Source organism: Canis lupus, chromosome 34 (genome assembly GCF_048164855.1).
Source record: "Canis lupus baileyi chromosome 34, mCanLup2.hap1, whole genome shotgun sequence".
Taxonomy (NCBI): domain Eukaryota; kingdom Metazoa; phylum Chordata; class Mammalia; order Carnivora; family Canidae; genus Canis; species Canis lupus.
Genome location: NC_132871.1, coordinates 11958307 through 11977396, shown reverse-complemented (window position 1 = coordinate 11977396; position 19090 = coordinate 11958307). Strand labels below are relative to the sequence as shown.

At 36.7% G+C, this 19090-nt stretch overlaps 1 protein-coding gene across 14 annotated transcripts in view; it reads right to left on the bottom strand.

Annotated features, from left to right (window-relative positions):
- CHN1 (chimerin 1) overlaps positions 1-19090 on the bottom strand; it is a 223973-nt gene that overhangs the window by 89159 nt on the left and 115724 nt on the right. The window contains exon 1 of one of the 14 annotated variants that reach the window (XM_072811018.1): positions 12714-12851. The exons of 11 other annotated variants lie outside the window; for them this stretch is intronic. In XM_072811018.1, coding sequence (XP_072667119.1) covers positions 12714-12757 — 44 coding nt within the window. In that variant the 5' untranslated portion in view covers positions 12758-12851. Of the gene's footprint in view, positions 1-12713; positions 12852-19090 lie in introns of those variants that run through there. 2 more of the 14 variants (XM_072811020.1, XM_072811019.1) reach the window with 2 other exon arrangements.

Sequence of the window (19090 nt, the reverse complement as noted above, 5' to 3'; positions counted from 1 at the left end):
TCTCATGAATACATAAATAAAACCTTTAAAAAAAGAAAGACAATAAAACGCATATGGCCCAATCATACCTAATCATACAGAGAAGAATAGAAGAAGAGAGGATAACTTGATTTTCTGGAAATATAATGCCTGACAGAGCTATTAATTAATTCTATGCTTTGGTAAACTTTATCTATAGCTATGGTTCATCTACCAATCATGAAATAAAAGTGTATGTTGAATGAGTAAATTATAAGAATTCTGTCTTATTTTACAAAAATCTTAAGTCTGAAAGATGAGACTCTGAAGAGACAAGAGACCTTTGTGATTATCTAATTCTTTGTTACTACTGTTGGAAACCTAGGCCCCCAGTCTCTACCCCAGACCATCAGATTCAAAATCTGCATTGATAACAAGATCCTGAGGTAATTCCTATATGGCTTGAAGTCTAGGAAACACTAGTCTAATTCAACTCCCTCATGTTATCAATGCAATAACAAAGACATTCAAATTTCAAAACAGTAAAATAGGCTAATAAAAACAACGCTGAAGCTCCAAACAATACAAAATTAAAAAAATTCAACCCACTGTTTAAAGTAAAATGGTTCTTTTTCTGCATTAGCATCAGCTGCTTTATAGTGTCTTTCTGGAAAGCCTCCTAGCCCAACTGTACTGTGCTCCCCAGTATTTCTACGCATTGCCAGATCAGCAGGTCCCCAACCAAACTAATCCATCCTGTCATCTCTTCTCCCTCTTCAGAAAACCATTCCTGAGACGCCTGAGTGGCTCAGCTGTTGAGCACCTGCCTTCGGCTCAGGGTGTGATCCTGGAGTCCCAGGATCGAGTCCCACATCAGGCTCCCTGCATGGAGCCTGCTTCTCCCTCTGCCTTTGTCTCTGCCTCTCTCTCTCTCTGTATCTCTCAGGAATAAATAAATAAAATCTTAAAAAAAAAAAAAAAAAGAAATGAAAACCATTCCTTCTCCAACATCCCTTAATGGACCCATCACCCACGTAGGCAACCCTGCCTACCCTTTCATTTATCTGAGATTCTTCAATCTCCCTCTAAATTTAAACTTTTCTTTATTGAATGATCTTTCTGAATCTACACAAACCACCCATTCTGCCTACAGCCCTGAGTTTGTTCCAGAAGAGATCTTATCACACTACTTTTCCTTTTGAAAATTGTTAATGGTTCATTACTGTCCATAAGAAATAGTTCAAATACTTTATCAAGTCCTGAGCTCTTGAGAATCAGTTATTAGTTTTACTTTGAAAGCAAAGGAGATTGGCATAGTACTTGGGACATATTAGACCCTAAGTGGCTGTTGAATAGAATTAATAAAGGGTCTGTTAATGCTTTCCCCTAAGTTGGTCAGCTGAATGTAACAACAACAAAACTCGAAAAAATACATGTAACGTAGAATTACCAAAATATAAGCAGATTACTAATTTTGTTAGGCATAACTAAAAAAGATGTGATAATTATCATGATATAGTGTTTGTCATGTATAGAACTGTGATGTTTTCCATATTGATAACTGGGAATAAATAAAAACCAACCCTTCTAATGCAGTGAACCAATTATAATCATTTTTCACACCTTGTTTCATTTTACCAGCAAATCAAAGAAACAATAGTATGTCCAGCCAATAAATAAATGGATGTGCTTACACAGAAGAGTATTATACACACATTTTAATCTTTTTAAAATAAGGATAGGTCCAAAACCAATCAGCACATTTGTACAATTAACAACAGATTTGGCTTAATTCCCACTCAGTTTCCCTCCTTTCTCTTATAGCCCCTTTCACTATTTCTAAATTCAAATAAAACCTCCAAAAAAAAAAAAAAAAAAAAGTTCTGGCTTATTCAAGAGCTAGTAATCAGTCCCACTAACAGCTCATTAAAATCTTATTTTCATCACTCTACTACTTCAGGATAAAAAGTCACACTACAATAGAAGTTTACAAGAGCACAGAGCTACATATGTATGTGAGTATTTGTAGAACAGTATACATATATACATAAGTGCATAAACATACCCACACATTCTATATATATGCTTTTCAGATTCCTACTATTAATTCTCTTAAACCACAAAATGTTTTATTTAATTCTTTCTGTATAAATTATACAATTCTAAGTATCACACATGGACTATGATTTAACATTTTAAATATTAAAGTTATTAATAATTAACACGATTTAATATTTTCTTAAATATTAAGGTTCATTATCATGAATATATGACTAAAATCTTAGTGTTTGAATACAGAAATATCCCACAGGCTTGTACTGAGTTAGCCTTTTCCTGGATCTACATTGCCCCCAATCATTGAACTTTGGTTCTTGAATCTAGTTTTATATTTTTAAATCCTCTTTGCAGGGTACCACCTGTGTTCACCTTCTAATTTGCTACTTTTTATTGGCTGTAAGCTTGGGGAAAAGATATAAGGCTTTACTAATATTTTATATCAAACTATATTAAATATTCTAATGGGAATTACTGACTATTATTCCTTTGCAATCAACACATGGGCTCCGTGGCAGCTATGTAGCCATTCAAAGGCATTTCCCCTGATTTCCAGCCTCCTAGCTATATTTCTAAGACCTGAAGCTGCCAATAATCTGATTTTCAGCTAAGTAGGATGTTACTGTAGATGAGTGGAGGTAAGCCTAAATTTGATTAAATATATATCTTTACGTTTATGATCTAGTGGTCATTAACAATCAGAAATTACTAAATAAAATGTATCACTTAAAAATCAATTTCTTAATGTATAATTTATATTCAACAAACTTGCATCCATTTGAAGTGCATAATTTAATGAGTTTTGACAGATACTATCACAGTCAAGATTCAGAACATTTCCAACACCCCCAAAGTATCCTCATGTTCTTTTGTAGCCTATCCTTTTGTCCCTTATTCTATTCAACCACTTATCGTCTTTCTGGAACCATAATTTTCTATACTTTATGTAAATGGAATCATACAGCATATATTCTTTTTGTGTTTGGATGTCTCAGATTATATAAACCATCACTTTTAAACTGATAGATACTGCTCTCATTGGATTTTAACTGCAACTAGATCAAGAATTAGGGCTGTAGAAAAGCAATAAATGAAATTTGTAATTGCTTTTTTGTTTCTGGAGTTGTTCTTAAATAGGTAATTACATCTAATTAAGATGTAACCACCAAATATAATCAACCTGTAGTTGGAAACAAAGAATTATCAACATAGCCATGGTTGCAAATCACTGACTTTTAATGGCTAATAAGCAAAAAGCTTAAAATGTAATACACAACATATCTATTCATTCTGTTCATTTTGAAATGAATGAATGAAATGAATGAAAATCTGTTCATTTTTTTTAAAAAAGATTATTGATTTGAGAGAGCACAGCATGCATGCATAAGCTGGGGGAAAGGGCAGAGAGAGAGAGTGAGTGAATGAGAGAGAGAGGAGTCTTTTTTTTTTTTTTTTTTAAAAGATTTTATTTATTTATTCATGAGACACAGAGAGAGAGAGAGAGGCAGAGACACAGGCAGAGGGAGAAGCAGGCCCCACACAGGGAGCCCAATGTGGGACTTGGTCCCGGGTCCCCAGGATCATCCCTGGGCGGAAGGCAGCACCAAACCTCTGAGCCACCAGGGTTGCCCCGAGAGAGAGGAGTCTTAAGCAGACTCCGCGCTAAGCACAAAGCTCTGTGTGGGACTCAATCTCATGACTCTGAGCAGAAACTGAGTGTCAAACACTTTACTGTGCCACTCAAGCACTCCATGTGTGTTTATTTTTATAATACTATTTAATATTTTTGAGTGTTCTGTGCTAGCCACTATGCATGCCTTCGCTTCTAATAGTATGAAGCATTATTACATCCTCATTTTATTGATAAGGAAACTGATACTTAAGAGAGGTAAGTAATTTGCCCAAAGTTTTACAGAAAATGCTGGTACCAGAGTATGAATATATCTAGTATGAATATATCTGTCTGACTGCAAAGCCACATTCTGAATCACTAACCATATTTGCTGATTTAAAACCACAGGGTCAAAAAGATCACCATCAGAAGCCCAATAATTGGATATGTATCTTTTAGAGGAACATGGCAAAAGAATCATGAATACCTGACCACTTAAGAGATTCTTCTTTTTTTTTTTCACTTAAGAGATTCTTAGATAAGATCAATAAATAGAATGAAAAATGGTTCTTTAGTTTCTACTCACACAAAGAACTGTGTAGTAGGATGTTACAGGGAGGCATTCTTTGGTAATTCTCCAATGCAATTTTATCAAATAAGCCCAGTATATACCAAGTAGTGCACAAGGTTCACAGAAACCAAGACTTAGTTCCTGCCCTGGGGGACTTCAATTCATTTGTAAAGACCGACATGTAAGCAGATGTCCCCTGGAGAAAGACCACTGGAGGTGGTCACTTGTTCTTACGTACACTCTGAGAACATGTGAAGATCTTTTTCCAAAATAAATGAATAACCATGTGATCAACAGTACCAGGCACAAATGTATTCAATAGAAATTCAGATATCATCTTGCACATTAGGTACCATCCCTAAAAATAAAAACACCTGAGTCATGAATAGATTTCTAAGTGATCCTAAAAACCTGGCAGCAAATATCTAATGGAACTCTGAAGAAAAATTTTGAAAGACCTAGCAGAATGAGTCAATCTGTAGCTTGGAAAATGACTACAATTGAGAACAGAAGCAGGGCCAAAAGCTAACACAATTGTCTGAAATGAGCAGATGAGGAGCGGGAGGGAGAAACATGCACTCAGAACAATGACAAGAGCCATAGGGCAGCTATTTTAGCCTCAGAACATCATGAGACATTCATAGGAGATCTGTTCTACTAGCCTCAGGAAAGACAGGACAAGTCAAGGGGGTAGGGATGGAAGGATGGAAGGATACACCAGAAGAAACACTCAGTATATTCAGTATACTTAATAAGATAAAGGTAATGTATATAAAAGATATCTAAGAGCAAGGTGGATGAATAGGAAGTTCCAGCCCTTTTTCCTCCACAGAACCATTGAATTAAAGACACATGGAATAAAATTCTTTTATGAAAACTCCAGAACCCATTTAAGAAACTGCAGTACCACCAGGCAAGCGCAAAGCCAAGAAAAGCCTCACTGGAACAGATAAGAAGGGCTATTTCATTTTATCTATGACTGCCCACCCGCCCCCGCCCCCCAAGACAACATAGTTCAGTTTGGCTTGTGGCTTCTTCCCTAAGGGTGGGAGGAGGAAAAAGAGTGGAACATGTGTCCAACATTCTGGCATTTTGGAGGGCTGCCTGAGGGACTGGTTACTAAGCTCACCTGATTCGGAATGCTAAGGTAATTGGCATAGTTTGGATGCCCGGGGGATTCTGAAGGCAAGGGAAAATGGGAGCAGCTTGCTGTAGCATCAGAGAGCCTGCCGTTGTCACAGATGGGCTGGCATGGCTTGGTGCAATTGGGAGGAGGTGCCCAACTTGTTGCTTCTCCCTTGGGAAGGAGGGAGAGGGGTGGGGCATATATCTAACGTTCTGGCTTTTCAGGGAGTTTCCCAAGGGAATGGTATTTCTCTTGCCTGGTTTGGGAAGCTTGCAGGAAGCTAGTATACTTCAGATGCCTGGAGGCTAATGAGAACAGGAGAAACAGGGCAGCTTGCTCCTGTAGCACCCAAGACCCTGCGGTACCATAGACAGATACCAGCTGGTACAAAAGATTACAAGATCCTGAAAAAGAAACTGGCAAACCTCTTTAATTGAGAAATCATGTACATATAGCTCTGAGAAGTCACACTTCCCAAGAGGTGTCAGAGGCCTCCAAAATCTATACCTGTGCTGATCAGTGAAGGTCTTCGTTCATATGAAGCCTGTCTGTAAAGATCAGAAGAAGTGGCTATATTTACAAATGCAAAAAAACTCAGGGAAAAAACCCACAAACCACATGAAGAACCTGGGAAACATGTTTCAATCAATGAAACAAAATAAATTCCCAGAAACCAACCCCAAAGAAACACAGATCTGTTAATTACACAACAAAGAATTAAAAATAATTTTCTTAAAGAAGCTCAATGATCTAAAGGGAGCACGACAATTAAATGAAATAAAGTCGGGAAAATGATGCGTGAACAAAATGAGAATATCAATAGGAGAGACATAAACCTTTTAAAGAGAACCAAACAGAAATTCTGGAGCTACAGAATAATTAGAAAAATTTGGTCAACTAATATTCAACAAGGGATCCATGAATAATCAATTGGGGAAAGGGCAGTCTCTGTAACAAAAATGATGCTGAGAAAACTGGAGAAATACATACAGAACAATGAGATTAGACCTCTAATTCACATGACTAACAAAAATTAACTCAAAATGGACCAGAGACTTAAACATAAAAACTGATACTATAAACTTCTAGGAAAAAAACATAGGGAAGAAGCTCATTGATATTGGTCTTGGCAATGACTTTTTGGACATGACACCAAATGCCTAAACCACCAAAGCAAAACAAAAGGGACTACATCAATTTCAAAAGCTTTATACAGCAAAAGAAATAATTAACAAAATGAAAAGACAACCTACAGAACAGGAGAAAATTTCTGCAAACCACCTACTGAATAACGGGTTAATATTCAAAATATATAAAGAATTCATAAAACTTAACAACAACAAATCCCCACAAAACCCAAATAATACAACTTAAAAATGGGCAGAAGAACTAAACTAATTTTTCCAAAGAGGACATGAAAATGGCCAATAGGCAGATGAAAAGATGTTCAATATCACTAACCATCAAAGAAATGCAAATAAAAAACCACACCTTGTAGGATGGTTGCTATCAAGAAGACAAGACCAAGTGCTGGCAAGAATGTGGGGAGAATGTAAATTGGTCCAACCACTATAAAAACATGGAGGGTCCTCAAAATTAAAAATAGAGGGGCACCTGGGTGGCTGTTTCTCCCTCTACCTATGTCTCACCTCTCTGTGTCTCTCACGAATAAATACAATCTGTTTTTAAAAATTAAAAATAGATCTACTGTACAATGCAGCAATTCTACTTCATGATATATACCCCAAAGAAGTGAAAACAGGATCTTAATGAGATATATGCACTTTCACATTGATCACATTATTCACAATAGCCAAAATACAGAAACAACCCAAATATCCATCAATGGATGCATGGATAAGAAAGATGTGGTACATATACACAGTCGAATATTATCCAGCCACGATAAAGAAGGATATCCTGCCATTTGTGACAACCTGGATAAACCTTGAGCACATTGCACTAAGTGAGATAAGTTAGAGAGATAAATGTTGTATGATATCACCTACATATGGAATCTAAAAAATTCAAACCTGTAAAAACATAGTCAAATAGTGGTTACCAAGGGATAAAGAGCAGGGGATAAGACCCACAGTGTTTAAAGGTACAAATCTGTAATGAGGGCAGCCCAGGTGGCTCAGCGGTTTAGCCCCACCTTCAGGCCAGGGCCTGATCCTGGAGACTGGGGATCAAGTCCCATGTCGGGCTCCCTGCATGGAGCCTGCTTCTCCCTCTGCCTGTCTCTGCCTCTCTGTGTCTCTCATGAATAAATAATAAAATAAAATCTTAAAAAAAAAAAATCCTCAAATCTGTAATGAGTACTAAATAAAGCCATAGAGATCTACTGCACTGTACTGTACTGATATAATGTGATAAATATCACTACCATGGCAATTATATCACAATATATAAATGTATCAAAATAATACACTTCAAATTTATACAACATTACATGTCAAATTTATTCGATTTCAAAAAAGGTTCAGCATCAGATTTGAATAAGCAAAAGAGTCAGTAAAATTGAAGACAAGTCAATTGAAATTACTGAAACATGAACAAAGAGACAAAAAGAATGAAGTAAAGCTCCTAAGAGACTAATGGTAGATCATCAAATGGACCACTAAATACATTACAGAAATCAGAAGAGAAAGGGACAGAGAACTTATTTGAATAAACAATGACTGAAAATGTTCCATATCAGAGAAAGGAAATGAACACTCAAATTCAAGAAATTCAAAGACCTCCAACCAGGATGAACCTAAAAGAGATTCATACCAAGATACATCATAATCAAAGCGTCAAAAGTCAAAGACAAAGAATATTAAGAGCAGCATAAGAAAAAAAAAAAAAAAAAGAGCAGCATAAGAAAAACAGCTCATCATGTACAGGAGAGCTTCCATGATACTCTCAGTGGCTTTCTCAGAGAAACTTTACAGGTCAGTGAGAATGGGGTGATATATTCAAATCGCTGAAAGAAAAAAAAATACTGCCACTGAGAATACTACTTCTGGTAAAAATGTCCTTCAAAAATGAAGGAGAAATAAATACTTTCCCAGATAAACAAAAGCTGAAGGAGTTCACAATCACTAGACCTGCTTTATAATAAATGTTAAAGACCTCAAGTTGAAACTAAAGGACACTAGACAGCAACATGAAAGCATATGAAAATATGAAGCTTGCTGTAAATGTAACTATACAAATACAGAATGCTGTAATACTGTAACAGTGATGCATAAAGCACTATCAATTTTGATATGAATTTAAAAGACAAAAGCATAAAAATAAATATAACACTATGTTAACAGACACACAATATGTAAAGATGTAGTTTGTGAAATCAGTAACATAAATGGAGGTGATGAGATATAAAAGAGCTTTTTTGCATATACCTGAAGTTAAGTTTTATCAGCCTTATAAGATGTTTCATATAAGCCTCATGGTAACCACAAATACCAAAACACACAGAAGAAAATGAAAAAGGAACCAAAGCATGCCTGACCAAAAACATTAATGAAACATGAAGGAAGGCAGCAAGAGAGAAAAACAGAAACAAAATAGTTGTAAGACAGAGAAAACAATTAACAATGTGGCAAGAGTAAGTTCTTCCCAATCAGTAATTGATTGAAATGTAAATGGGTTGAACTCCCCAATCAAAAGATAATGAGTGCCTATAAAAAGCATACATGGGCAGTCCGGGTGGCTCAGCTGTTTAGCGCCGCCTTCAGCCCAGGGCGTGATCCTGGAGACCCAGATGGAGTCCCACCTCCGGCTCCCTGTAGGGAGCCTGCTTCTCCCTCTGCCTGTGTCTCTGCCTCTCTCGCCCGTGCTCTCTCTCTCTCTCTCTCTCTGTCTCTCATGAATAAATAAATAAAATCTTTTTTTTAAAAGTATATATGTTCCTAACACAAGGGCACCCAAATGTATGAAGCAAACATTCACAGAATTGAAGGGAGAAATAAACAGTAACACTGTGTTAGTAAAAGATTTCAATAATGGACAGAAAAACCAGACAGTAATAAGGCAAGGGAGGACCTGAACAGCACTACAGACTGACAGCACCTAACACACACACACAGAACACCTACTCAACAAAAGCAGAATACATGTTCTTCTTAAGCACACAGAGAATATTCTTCAGGATATATTACATGCTAGTGCACAAAAGAAATCTTGACAAATTTAAGAAGATGGAATCATACTAAGTATTTTTTCCAATCACAATGGAATGAAACTATAAGTCAACAGCAGTAGGAAAATAGGACAATTCACAAGTATTTGGAAATGGAACAACATACAAATAACCAATGGGTCAAAGAAGAAATCACAAGGGAAATCAGAAAATATTTTGAGACAAATAACAACTAAAACACCAAGTACTAAGAGAAAAGTTTATAGAAGACACCTAAATTAAAAAAGAAATCAACAACCTGACTTTACATCTCAAAGAATTAGGAAAAAAAAAAAAAACTAAATTCAAAGTTAATAAAAGGAAGGAAATAAAGACCAGAACAAAGATTAAAATAAAGAAATAAAAATGACTGAAAATCAATGAAATTAAATGTCAGTTTGTCAAAAAATATCAACAAAATAAATAAGCACTTAGTCACACTAAAGACATACATACAGGCAAATGCAAGAGAATAAAGAGCCCAGAAATAAACCCTCATCTATGTCAAACAATCTTTGTCAAACAATGGGGCAAAGACAGTCTTTTCAACAAATAAATGGTGCTGGGAAAACTGGATATCCACATGCAAAAGAATGAAAATGAACCTGTATCTTATACCATATACCCAAAATGGATTAAAGACCTAAATGTAAGACCTGAAACTATATAGCCTCTGTAAGAAAACATAGGGGAAAGCTTCAAGACAGTGGAACAGGCCACAATTTCTCGCCTTTAACATCAAAAGTAACAAAAACAAAAATAAACAAAGGGGACTACATCAAACTTAAAAACATCTGCACAGAAAAGGAAGCAATCAATAGAGTGAAAAGGTAGCCTTATGGAAGGGGAGAAAAATACTTGCAAACTGCATATCAAATAAGGGGTTAATATCCAGAATATAAAAAGAACCCATGCAGTGTAATTTTAAAATGACCTGATTAAACAAAGGACTTGAACAGTTTTCCAAGGAAGATAAACAAATAGCCAACAAGCATATGAAAAGATGTTCAACTTTACTAATCAGAGAGAGACACAAATCAAAAACACAATGAGATATCACCTTATACCTGTTAGGATGGCACTATCAATAAAACAAAATGACAAGGGTTGGTGAGTATGTGGATAAATTGGAACCCTTGTGCAATGTTGGTAGGATTGTAAATGATGCAACCACTATGGAAAATGGTATGGAGTTCAAGAAATTAAAAATAGAACTACCACATGACCTAGCAATCCCACTTTTGGGTATATGTCCAAAAGAACTAAAAACAGACTTCCAAGAGATATTTGCACATCCATGAACACTACAGCATTATTCACAATAGGCAAGCTGTGAAAGCAACTTCAATGTCCATCAAAGGATGGAAGGATTAAAAAAAAATCTGAGCCAAATACAAAAAGGCAAATGCTGCACAATTCTACTTACATGAGTTAACTAAAGTAAGCAAACTCAGAGAAACAGAAAGGAGATTGGTGGTTGCCAGCAGCTGGGGGGTGGCAAATAGTGGGGTGGGGAGAGTCATCCTTAAATGGGTAGAGTTTTGTCATGCAATATGAAAGAGTTCTAGAAATCTGATAACAACATACACAAAGTAAGCAATTACTTAATCAACACTGGAAAGTTAGGAGAGTTAAAAAAAATACACATATGTGTACATACACGTAGTTCAGGAAAATGTGGTGTAGATTAGGAATACCAAAAAGACAACCCATTGAGACAAAATCATTCATTGATTCATTCATTTTTGCATGCCCACCCCAGTAGGGTATAAAGAACCCGGTTTATATTCCTGAGATAGAACTGGATACTGCTATGTAACTCATTAACTTCCCTCTATATTAACAAAAATTAAGTTGGTAAAAGAAAAAACCACACACCTCTTTCCTTCACATCTTCATCTGTGTCCTCTTCCTTCTTCCCAATCATAAGTACATACTTGATTTCCTCTGTTTTCAAGACATATTGTCACCTACTTAACATCTCTTTCTAAACTTTGTTGTAAAGTGTCATTTGGCTGGCACAGGGACTGCAGTTTAATTAGGTAAGTGGAGAAATTTAATATATATCTGCTTTTAACATCACTGTACTTAATTCTGCTCATCAATAAATCTTTAAAACTTGTATTTGTTGGTCAACTGTCAGGCACAACTAGTTATAGTTTAATGTATATCATCTGCCATATATAATATCTAATGGTATAAATCATATTTTATCTACATTATAAATGTCACATCAACATTCAAATCACAGATATACTTTAGTAAAACGATTTATAAATAAATATGAAAATATAGAAGAGGGAAGAGAAAAGCAAAGAAAGATATTTTCTTTTCCCATTTTCCATTGATATAATCTGGCAAATTCTAAAATTGGTATGTTATGAAATTCTGAAATCTGTGTTTTGGCAAAATCTGACTACAAAAAGTTGGATAATTATTTGGAACTTTGTGCTTAATTCAAAGAATCTTTTTTACTCAAAATGGATGTTCCAGTTCCTGAAATCCACTGAAATTGGAGAATGGAAAGATAGCTCTTGAAATAAATACCTTAATCACTTTGTATACTTATTGAATTATTATTCAATAAGAATTATTATTATTTTGTACTTATAATCTGCATTCATTCTTCTGTATTTTGGCAGGATGGAAGCATATTGTCAGGATAAATGATGGAAGATCAATATCATCTTAGGATCCTAACAAAATTATCTTTAGAGAAAGAAATCTATGTGTGGTGGGGTAAGAGTGTGTGTATGAGAGATATACATGTATCTATTTCTGAATTTTTTTCCAGACATTTCTAAGATATGTTAGTTCGATTGGTAGGAGAATAAAAAAAAATTAAAACACTCCAAAGTTCAGCTCCATAGAATAAAAAATATTCCTCCTCTCCCATACTATCCAGTGGCTATCTAGAGATGTTATGTACTTCTATTTTGGAAAGAAAAAAACCCACATAACTTGATAAAAAAACACACACACACACAAATAACTACAGTGGAACTGAAAGCTTACTAGACGAGATAGCTCGGGCAACCTAGAGAGAACAGGCTCCTCTGAACTGATGATAAACTATTCTCTTCTGAGACTATCAATAAAAGGAGATATGTGGCGGAAAGGGCAGGGGGGAGGGGCAGAAGGAAAGGAAATCCAGCTTTTACTATTTCTCAAAATGAACAACCTGCCTCTAAATAAGATACAATCTGACAAAAACTCATCTTACCCGTCTGCATCAGAGACAGATGGTCTTTCAGTATCTTCCACCATAATAGGCCCTTTTGCCTGTCAGGTGTGAACTTAGCTCCCTAAACTGCAGACCACATTTCTCAGCTTCTTTTGCCTTGCTTTTAGGAGCAGCCAATGAGTATTAACTGGAAGTGGTATGAATCTTAACCACTTCTGCTTTATCAGCTGGAATGTGGATATGGGGATCCCTGGGTGGCGCAGCGGTTTAGCGCCTGCCTTTGGCCCAGGGCGCGATCCTGGAGACCCAGGATCGAATCCCACGTCAGTCTCCCGGTGCATGGAGCCTGCTTCTCCCTCTGCCTATGTCTCTGCCTCTCTCTCTCTGTGTGTGACTATCATAAATAAATAAAAAAAAATTTAAAAAAAATAAAAAAAAAAATGGAATGTGGATATGAAGTCTGGTGTCACCATGAGATAAACTTGGAAGCCACATACAGGAAAGCAACAGGAGGATAGAACTAGTCTGCATCTCTTAACTTGTTAAAAAAGGCCACACTAGGGCAGCCCCAGTGGCGCAGCGGTTTAGCGCCGCCTGCAGCCTGGGGTATGATCCTGGAGATCCAGGATCGAGTCCCACATCGGGCTCCTTGCATGGAGCCTGCTTCTCCCTCTGCCTGTGTCTCTGTCTCTGTGTCTCTCATGAGTAAATAAATAAAATCTTAAAAAAAAAAAAAAAAAAAGGCCACACTAGCCTCAAAAGATTTCTTGAATGCAGGAGAAAAATTAGAATATAGAATATATTCTATTTTTGAATAAGGAAGTGTAACTTCTTTTTCAGTTACTTATACTCAAACCTGATCCCAATTCTCATTCCTCACTGTACAGATAGTCTGCGTTTATTTCTGTTATTTGGTGATCCTCTCATTTGAGGTCCTGTTTTCCAGAGCATACTTTTTTTTTTTTTTAAGATTTTATTTATTTATTCATGAGAGACACACAGAGAGAGTGTGTGAGAGGGGCAGAGACACAGGCAGAGGGAGAAGCAGGCTCCATGCAGGGAGCCTAACGTGGGACTCGATCCCAGGTCTCCAGGATCACACCCTGGGCTGAAGGCAGCACTAAACCGCTGGGCCACCTGGGCTGCCCCCGCAGAGTATACATTTTTTTAAAAAAATTCATACTATGAACTCATACTATGAAGAGCTAAAATAACATGCAAACAGCAAGTCCTTAAAATATCTTCCACTACCTGGATACTACCACCCCAAAATATGCTTTCGTTTATCTGTTATAATATGGTAAAGATCAACAGTATGATAATTTATTTTGCTGGGGATTGAACTTACTTATTCAATACCCAAAAAAAATTCCAGAGAAGTCACAGGTTTAAGTTTCTTGGCTTGCCAGTGGGAGAGGCTCCTTTGCCTCATAGGCTCCCCTACTGTGGTTGCCACCTTTCTCTTTCCTTCTAAATGTGCATTTTAAGCTGGTAGGATCTTTTGGCAGGGAGGGCTTGAACTCATAAACTTGAGATCAAGACCTGAGTTGAGATCAAGAGTCAGATGCTTAACCAACTGTGCCACCCTGGTGCCCTGGATCTTTCTGAATGAAAAAGTGTTATAGGAGGCCAACATTAGAAAAAAATTGGTAACTAAAAAGGTAGACCCACAGGAGAGAAAAGACATGGTACATAAAAATTAGACAAATTTGAGTCATGGTATGAATAAGTTTTCAGATCACTGATAATTGGTTTTAAAATAACTGATAAGGGGAAGCCCGGGTGGCTCAGCGGTTTAGCGCCGCCTTCAGCCCAGGGAGCGTGATCCTGGGGTCCTGGGATTGAGTCCCACATGGGGCTTCCTGCATGGAGCCTGCTTTTCCCTCCGCTTCTCCCTCTCTGCCTCTCTGTCTCTCATGAATAAATAAATAAAATCTTTAAAATAAAATAACATAACATAAAATAAAATAACTGATAAATAGAAATTATATTTGAACAACAAAAGCAAAGTGAAAGTAAAAGTATTAACATTCTATAAATATCTTCTAGTGGCCATGACCCAATGTATGTATCAACTACAGAATGCATAAGGAGGTCAAAAATTTGCCAAATGTAGTAGCAGTTACACAGAGAATAGTCTACACAGGGTCCAGCAATATAGCTCACTGGCCAAATCCAGGCAACTATCTGTTTTCGTATGGCTAATTAAATGATTACATTTTAAGGGGCTATATAACTACCTACATAACAAAATACTCTCATTGGCCTGCAAAGCCCTTAATATTTACTACTAGATCTTTTACAGAAAAAAGATTACCAATACTTGGTCTACATGACTGATTACATCTCCCTAAGATTTAAGGAAAGGAAAAAAAAATTCAATTTTGAAAAGCTTATGAAGGTCCACAGTACTACTGTCAGTATAATGTTAAGAATAACCCCCACAGGGCACCCCCGGTGGTGCAGCGGTTTAGCGCCGCCTGCAGCCTGGGGTCTGATCCTGGAGACCCAGGACCGAGTCCCGCGTCGGGCTCCCTGCATGGAGCCTGCTTCTCCCTCTGCCTGTGTCTCTGCCTCTCAGTCTCTCTCTCTCTGAATAAATAAATTAAAAAAAAAATACTTATTTAAAAAAAAAATAATAAAAAGAATAACCCCCACAGGGGTGCCTGGGTGGCTTAGTTAAGCATCCAACATGATAGGGATCCCTGGGTGGCGCAGCGGTTTGGCGCCTGCCTTTGGCCCAGGGCGCGATCCTGGAGACCCGGGATCGAATCCCACGTCGGGCTCTCGGTGCATGGGGCCTGCTTCTCTCTGCCTGTGTCTCTGCCTCTCTCTCTCCCTCTGTTACTATCATAAATAAATAAATTTAAAAAAAAAAAAAAAAAAAGCATCCAACATGATATTTCGGCTCAGGTCATGATATCAAGGGTTGTGGGATGGAGCTCCGCATTGGGGCTCCATGCTCGGTGGGGAGTCTGCTGGAGTTTCTCTCACCCTCTCCCACTCTCCTCACTTGCATGCTTTCTTTCTCAGGTAAATAATAAATAAGTCTTGAAAAAAAAAAATAATCTCCACAGTTGGTAAAGAAAGGACTCCTTAGAATTTGAACCACTGATTAGCAATTAGCAAATAAATTTACTTAGAATTATGTCTTTTATGGTATTCTGTGACATATTAATAAGTGCTATTTGTGGTAAAACATTAGGAAAATACTTACAGAAAGTTGAAACAATTCTTGTTTTGTAGGTGTATATGTGTGTTCATTTTGCTTTACTGTAAGACTTCTCAGAGCCTTAAAAATATCTCCTAGACAGGGAAATAGCATACACCAGTTCCCAAATTTATCTTACCTTACTTCTCTGACATCTATTAATATCTTGAAGAAAGTACAGATGGAATAGTTTAGGAAATATTTACCTCATATGATGCCAAAATAAATTAGTGGGAGATTAAAAAGTTAAATGTGTAAGATACATCATAAAACCCAGAAGAGAACCTAAAATTTAGCTCTGAAATCTCTTATGGAGTTAGTACTCTCTCAGCTAAGGGAAAATGGAGACAGTCATTAAGAAAAAGATTCACTGATTTTATGAACATGAAAAATTAAAATATTTTTTAGGTCAAAACCAACAAAACTAGAGAAAACATGCTCAGTAAATATAATAAATGGATGCGCACATAATACATTAAGGAGTTTATAGGACAATGGACATGATCAGGTCGCTAAGAAGAAATATAACCAGCTTCTGTGCCTACGCTAGTGATTCCTCCTCTGGCTGTTTTTCCTACTGAAGCTAACAAAAATTTCAAACTTCGGTCACATGACAGCCTGGCTTAAAACTTGGCCCAGTTGCCCATGGCTCTTAGGATGAAGAGCAAACTCCTTTAACATGGCGGACAGGAAGCCTCACGCCTTCACTCTCCAGCTTCCTGTCTGCCGCTCAGGCACAGAGCCACCACACAGGACGCTCCTTCTGTCATTCTCTCCCCACCCTCCCATTCTTTTATCTTAGTTCACTTGCACGCAGCCTTTAGTTCTCATGTCGGACTTCACCTTCTCAGAAGAGCCTTCTTCGACTCTAATTCTGTGGTCTTAGATCAGATTCTCCTTAAAATAGTCTTAGCACCTCACACTTTCCCTCCATAGGGCTCACTTCCAGTTTTAACTGTACGTGTTGGGACAACTGTGTTAAATTTGAACAGTCTCACTACCTGGTAAACCCCACAAGGCTAGGGATCTTGACTGTCTTGTTCATCCTTGTATCCCCAGCACCCAGGAGAATATCTTCAGGTCAACATTTAAAAAACAACAGCAACAAAGGAACAATAAAAAATACTTCAAAAAAAGATAAAAATACTATTTATTTTTGGGACAGTTAGACTATAGGTAATATTTTTCTTGTCTTACTTTTCTGCGTTTTACATATTTTCTATAGTGCACATTAACAAAAAAAAGGTTTATGATGGACTCACATTTAAATAAGTATAGTAAGTGAAAATCAGTAAGTAAAATTATCAGGGTTTTAAAAAATTGAAGGAGGTGAAACTTGACCTTATGAAGAATTAATTCAAATAGAAAACATATTTTATTGACAAGGAAAATGTTCCTGATGTACAGCTAACTGAAAAAATATACCATAAAATAGTATACCTGATTGAAACCATTTTATGGTTATGTAAGCCATATAACCATCCTATGATGGTTCTATGATTTATGAAACCCTAGCAAGTGCTAGAATTTTATAAACTACAACCTTTAATTGTGATTATCTCTGGGTAGTGAAATTAAAAGTTTATTTTTTGTTTTTCTACGTTTTTAAATGTTTTCTGTATACATAATAGGAAAAAACTCATCTCTTTAAACAGCTGCTTCTACATTTACAATATGGTTCAATTTGCAGTCCATTTTTAGGAATATATCTACTTTTTTCAAGTAGGGAATGCCTTATGCTATCTACTTCTTACTGTGTCGTATCAATTATTTTCTATAGTTTTATTAAAGCATACTTAACCTGAAGGTATTTCATATAAACTGAATCATTATACCAATATTTTTTAAAAGCTCATGGCACTAATAACATGGTTAAGTGATTACAGGTTTAAGTAAATTATGCTAGCCTTTTTTTTTTTAAGATTTATTTTTATTTATTTATGATAGAGAGAGAGAGGCAAAGACACAGGCAGAGGGAGAAGCAGGCTCCATGCCGGGAGCCTGACATGGGACTCGATCCCGGGACTCCAGGATCGCGCCCTGGGCCAAAGGCAGGCGCGAAACCGCTGAGCCACCCAGGGATCCCCTATGCTAGTCTTTTTATCAATTATCAATTTTCTGATATTGCAAGGCTTCTAGATTCTATTGTTGTCATGTGAGTTACCACCTACCCTTACATCCAGACAACTTCCCCAAAAGTGATCATCATCTTAACTAAGAGAAGCAGAAAAACATTTTTGAAAAATTATTTCAGAACATTATTTTCCACTTATTCCAAATAGCACAAGGTTTGCAGGAAATGAAACGAAACCATGGTAACCAACTAAACCTATCATGAGCTATCAGATCAAAAGAACTCATAGTACATTACACGTCAACGCCTACCAGCAGCATAATCTCTCTCCAGTTCTTTTTGATTCTTCTTCCTATACATGAAAAAAGCTTTCAACCAATTTTTATCTTTTAAAAATATGAAAACCCCTTATCAGTATGTACTGTAATTCTCTGACTTTACCCAGGAACTCTAGCTGATTTTACCTTTAAGAGTCAACCCAATGCTCTGAGATTCAATTAAGAATTACTGTTTTTTTTTTCCAATCATTAGCAAATTACATTTTTTACTTCAATGATTTTTTTATCATTTTTTAAATACAGTAACAATAGTTTCTTCAGCACTATACATATAAAAACACATTCTCACAGGAATTTCTTCCTTAATAGAAGCTTACCAGCTTTCCAAACTCAAAGCCACAAAAAATTAAATCACAACCGCACCTGATACAGAAGAGCCCCATTTTGTCATCGTCCATTCCATCACCAATCATCAAACACTATCATAGGAACTGAAGCTAAATTCACAGAATCTAGCTCAACATTCTTAAACTACCAACCATCAAAACTAACAAACAAGGTATTGATGGCTTTTGTTAGGCATTGGCTATTTATTACTTAACTATTTTGCCAGACAGACAAGAGGGCAAGTCTCTGTAAAGACTAGAGATGGGGACACCTGGGTGGCTCAGCAGTTGAGCGCCTCCCTTCGGCCCAGGGCATGATCCTAGAATTCCAGGATCAAGTCTCACACTAGGCTCCTTGCATGGAGCCTGCCTATGTCTCGGCCTCTCTCTCGTCTCTCTCATGAATAAATGAATAAAATCTTAAAAAAAAAAAAAAAAAAAGACTAGAGATAACCTTTACTGCTATG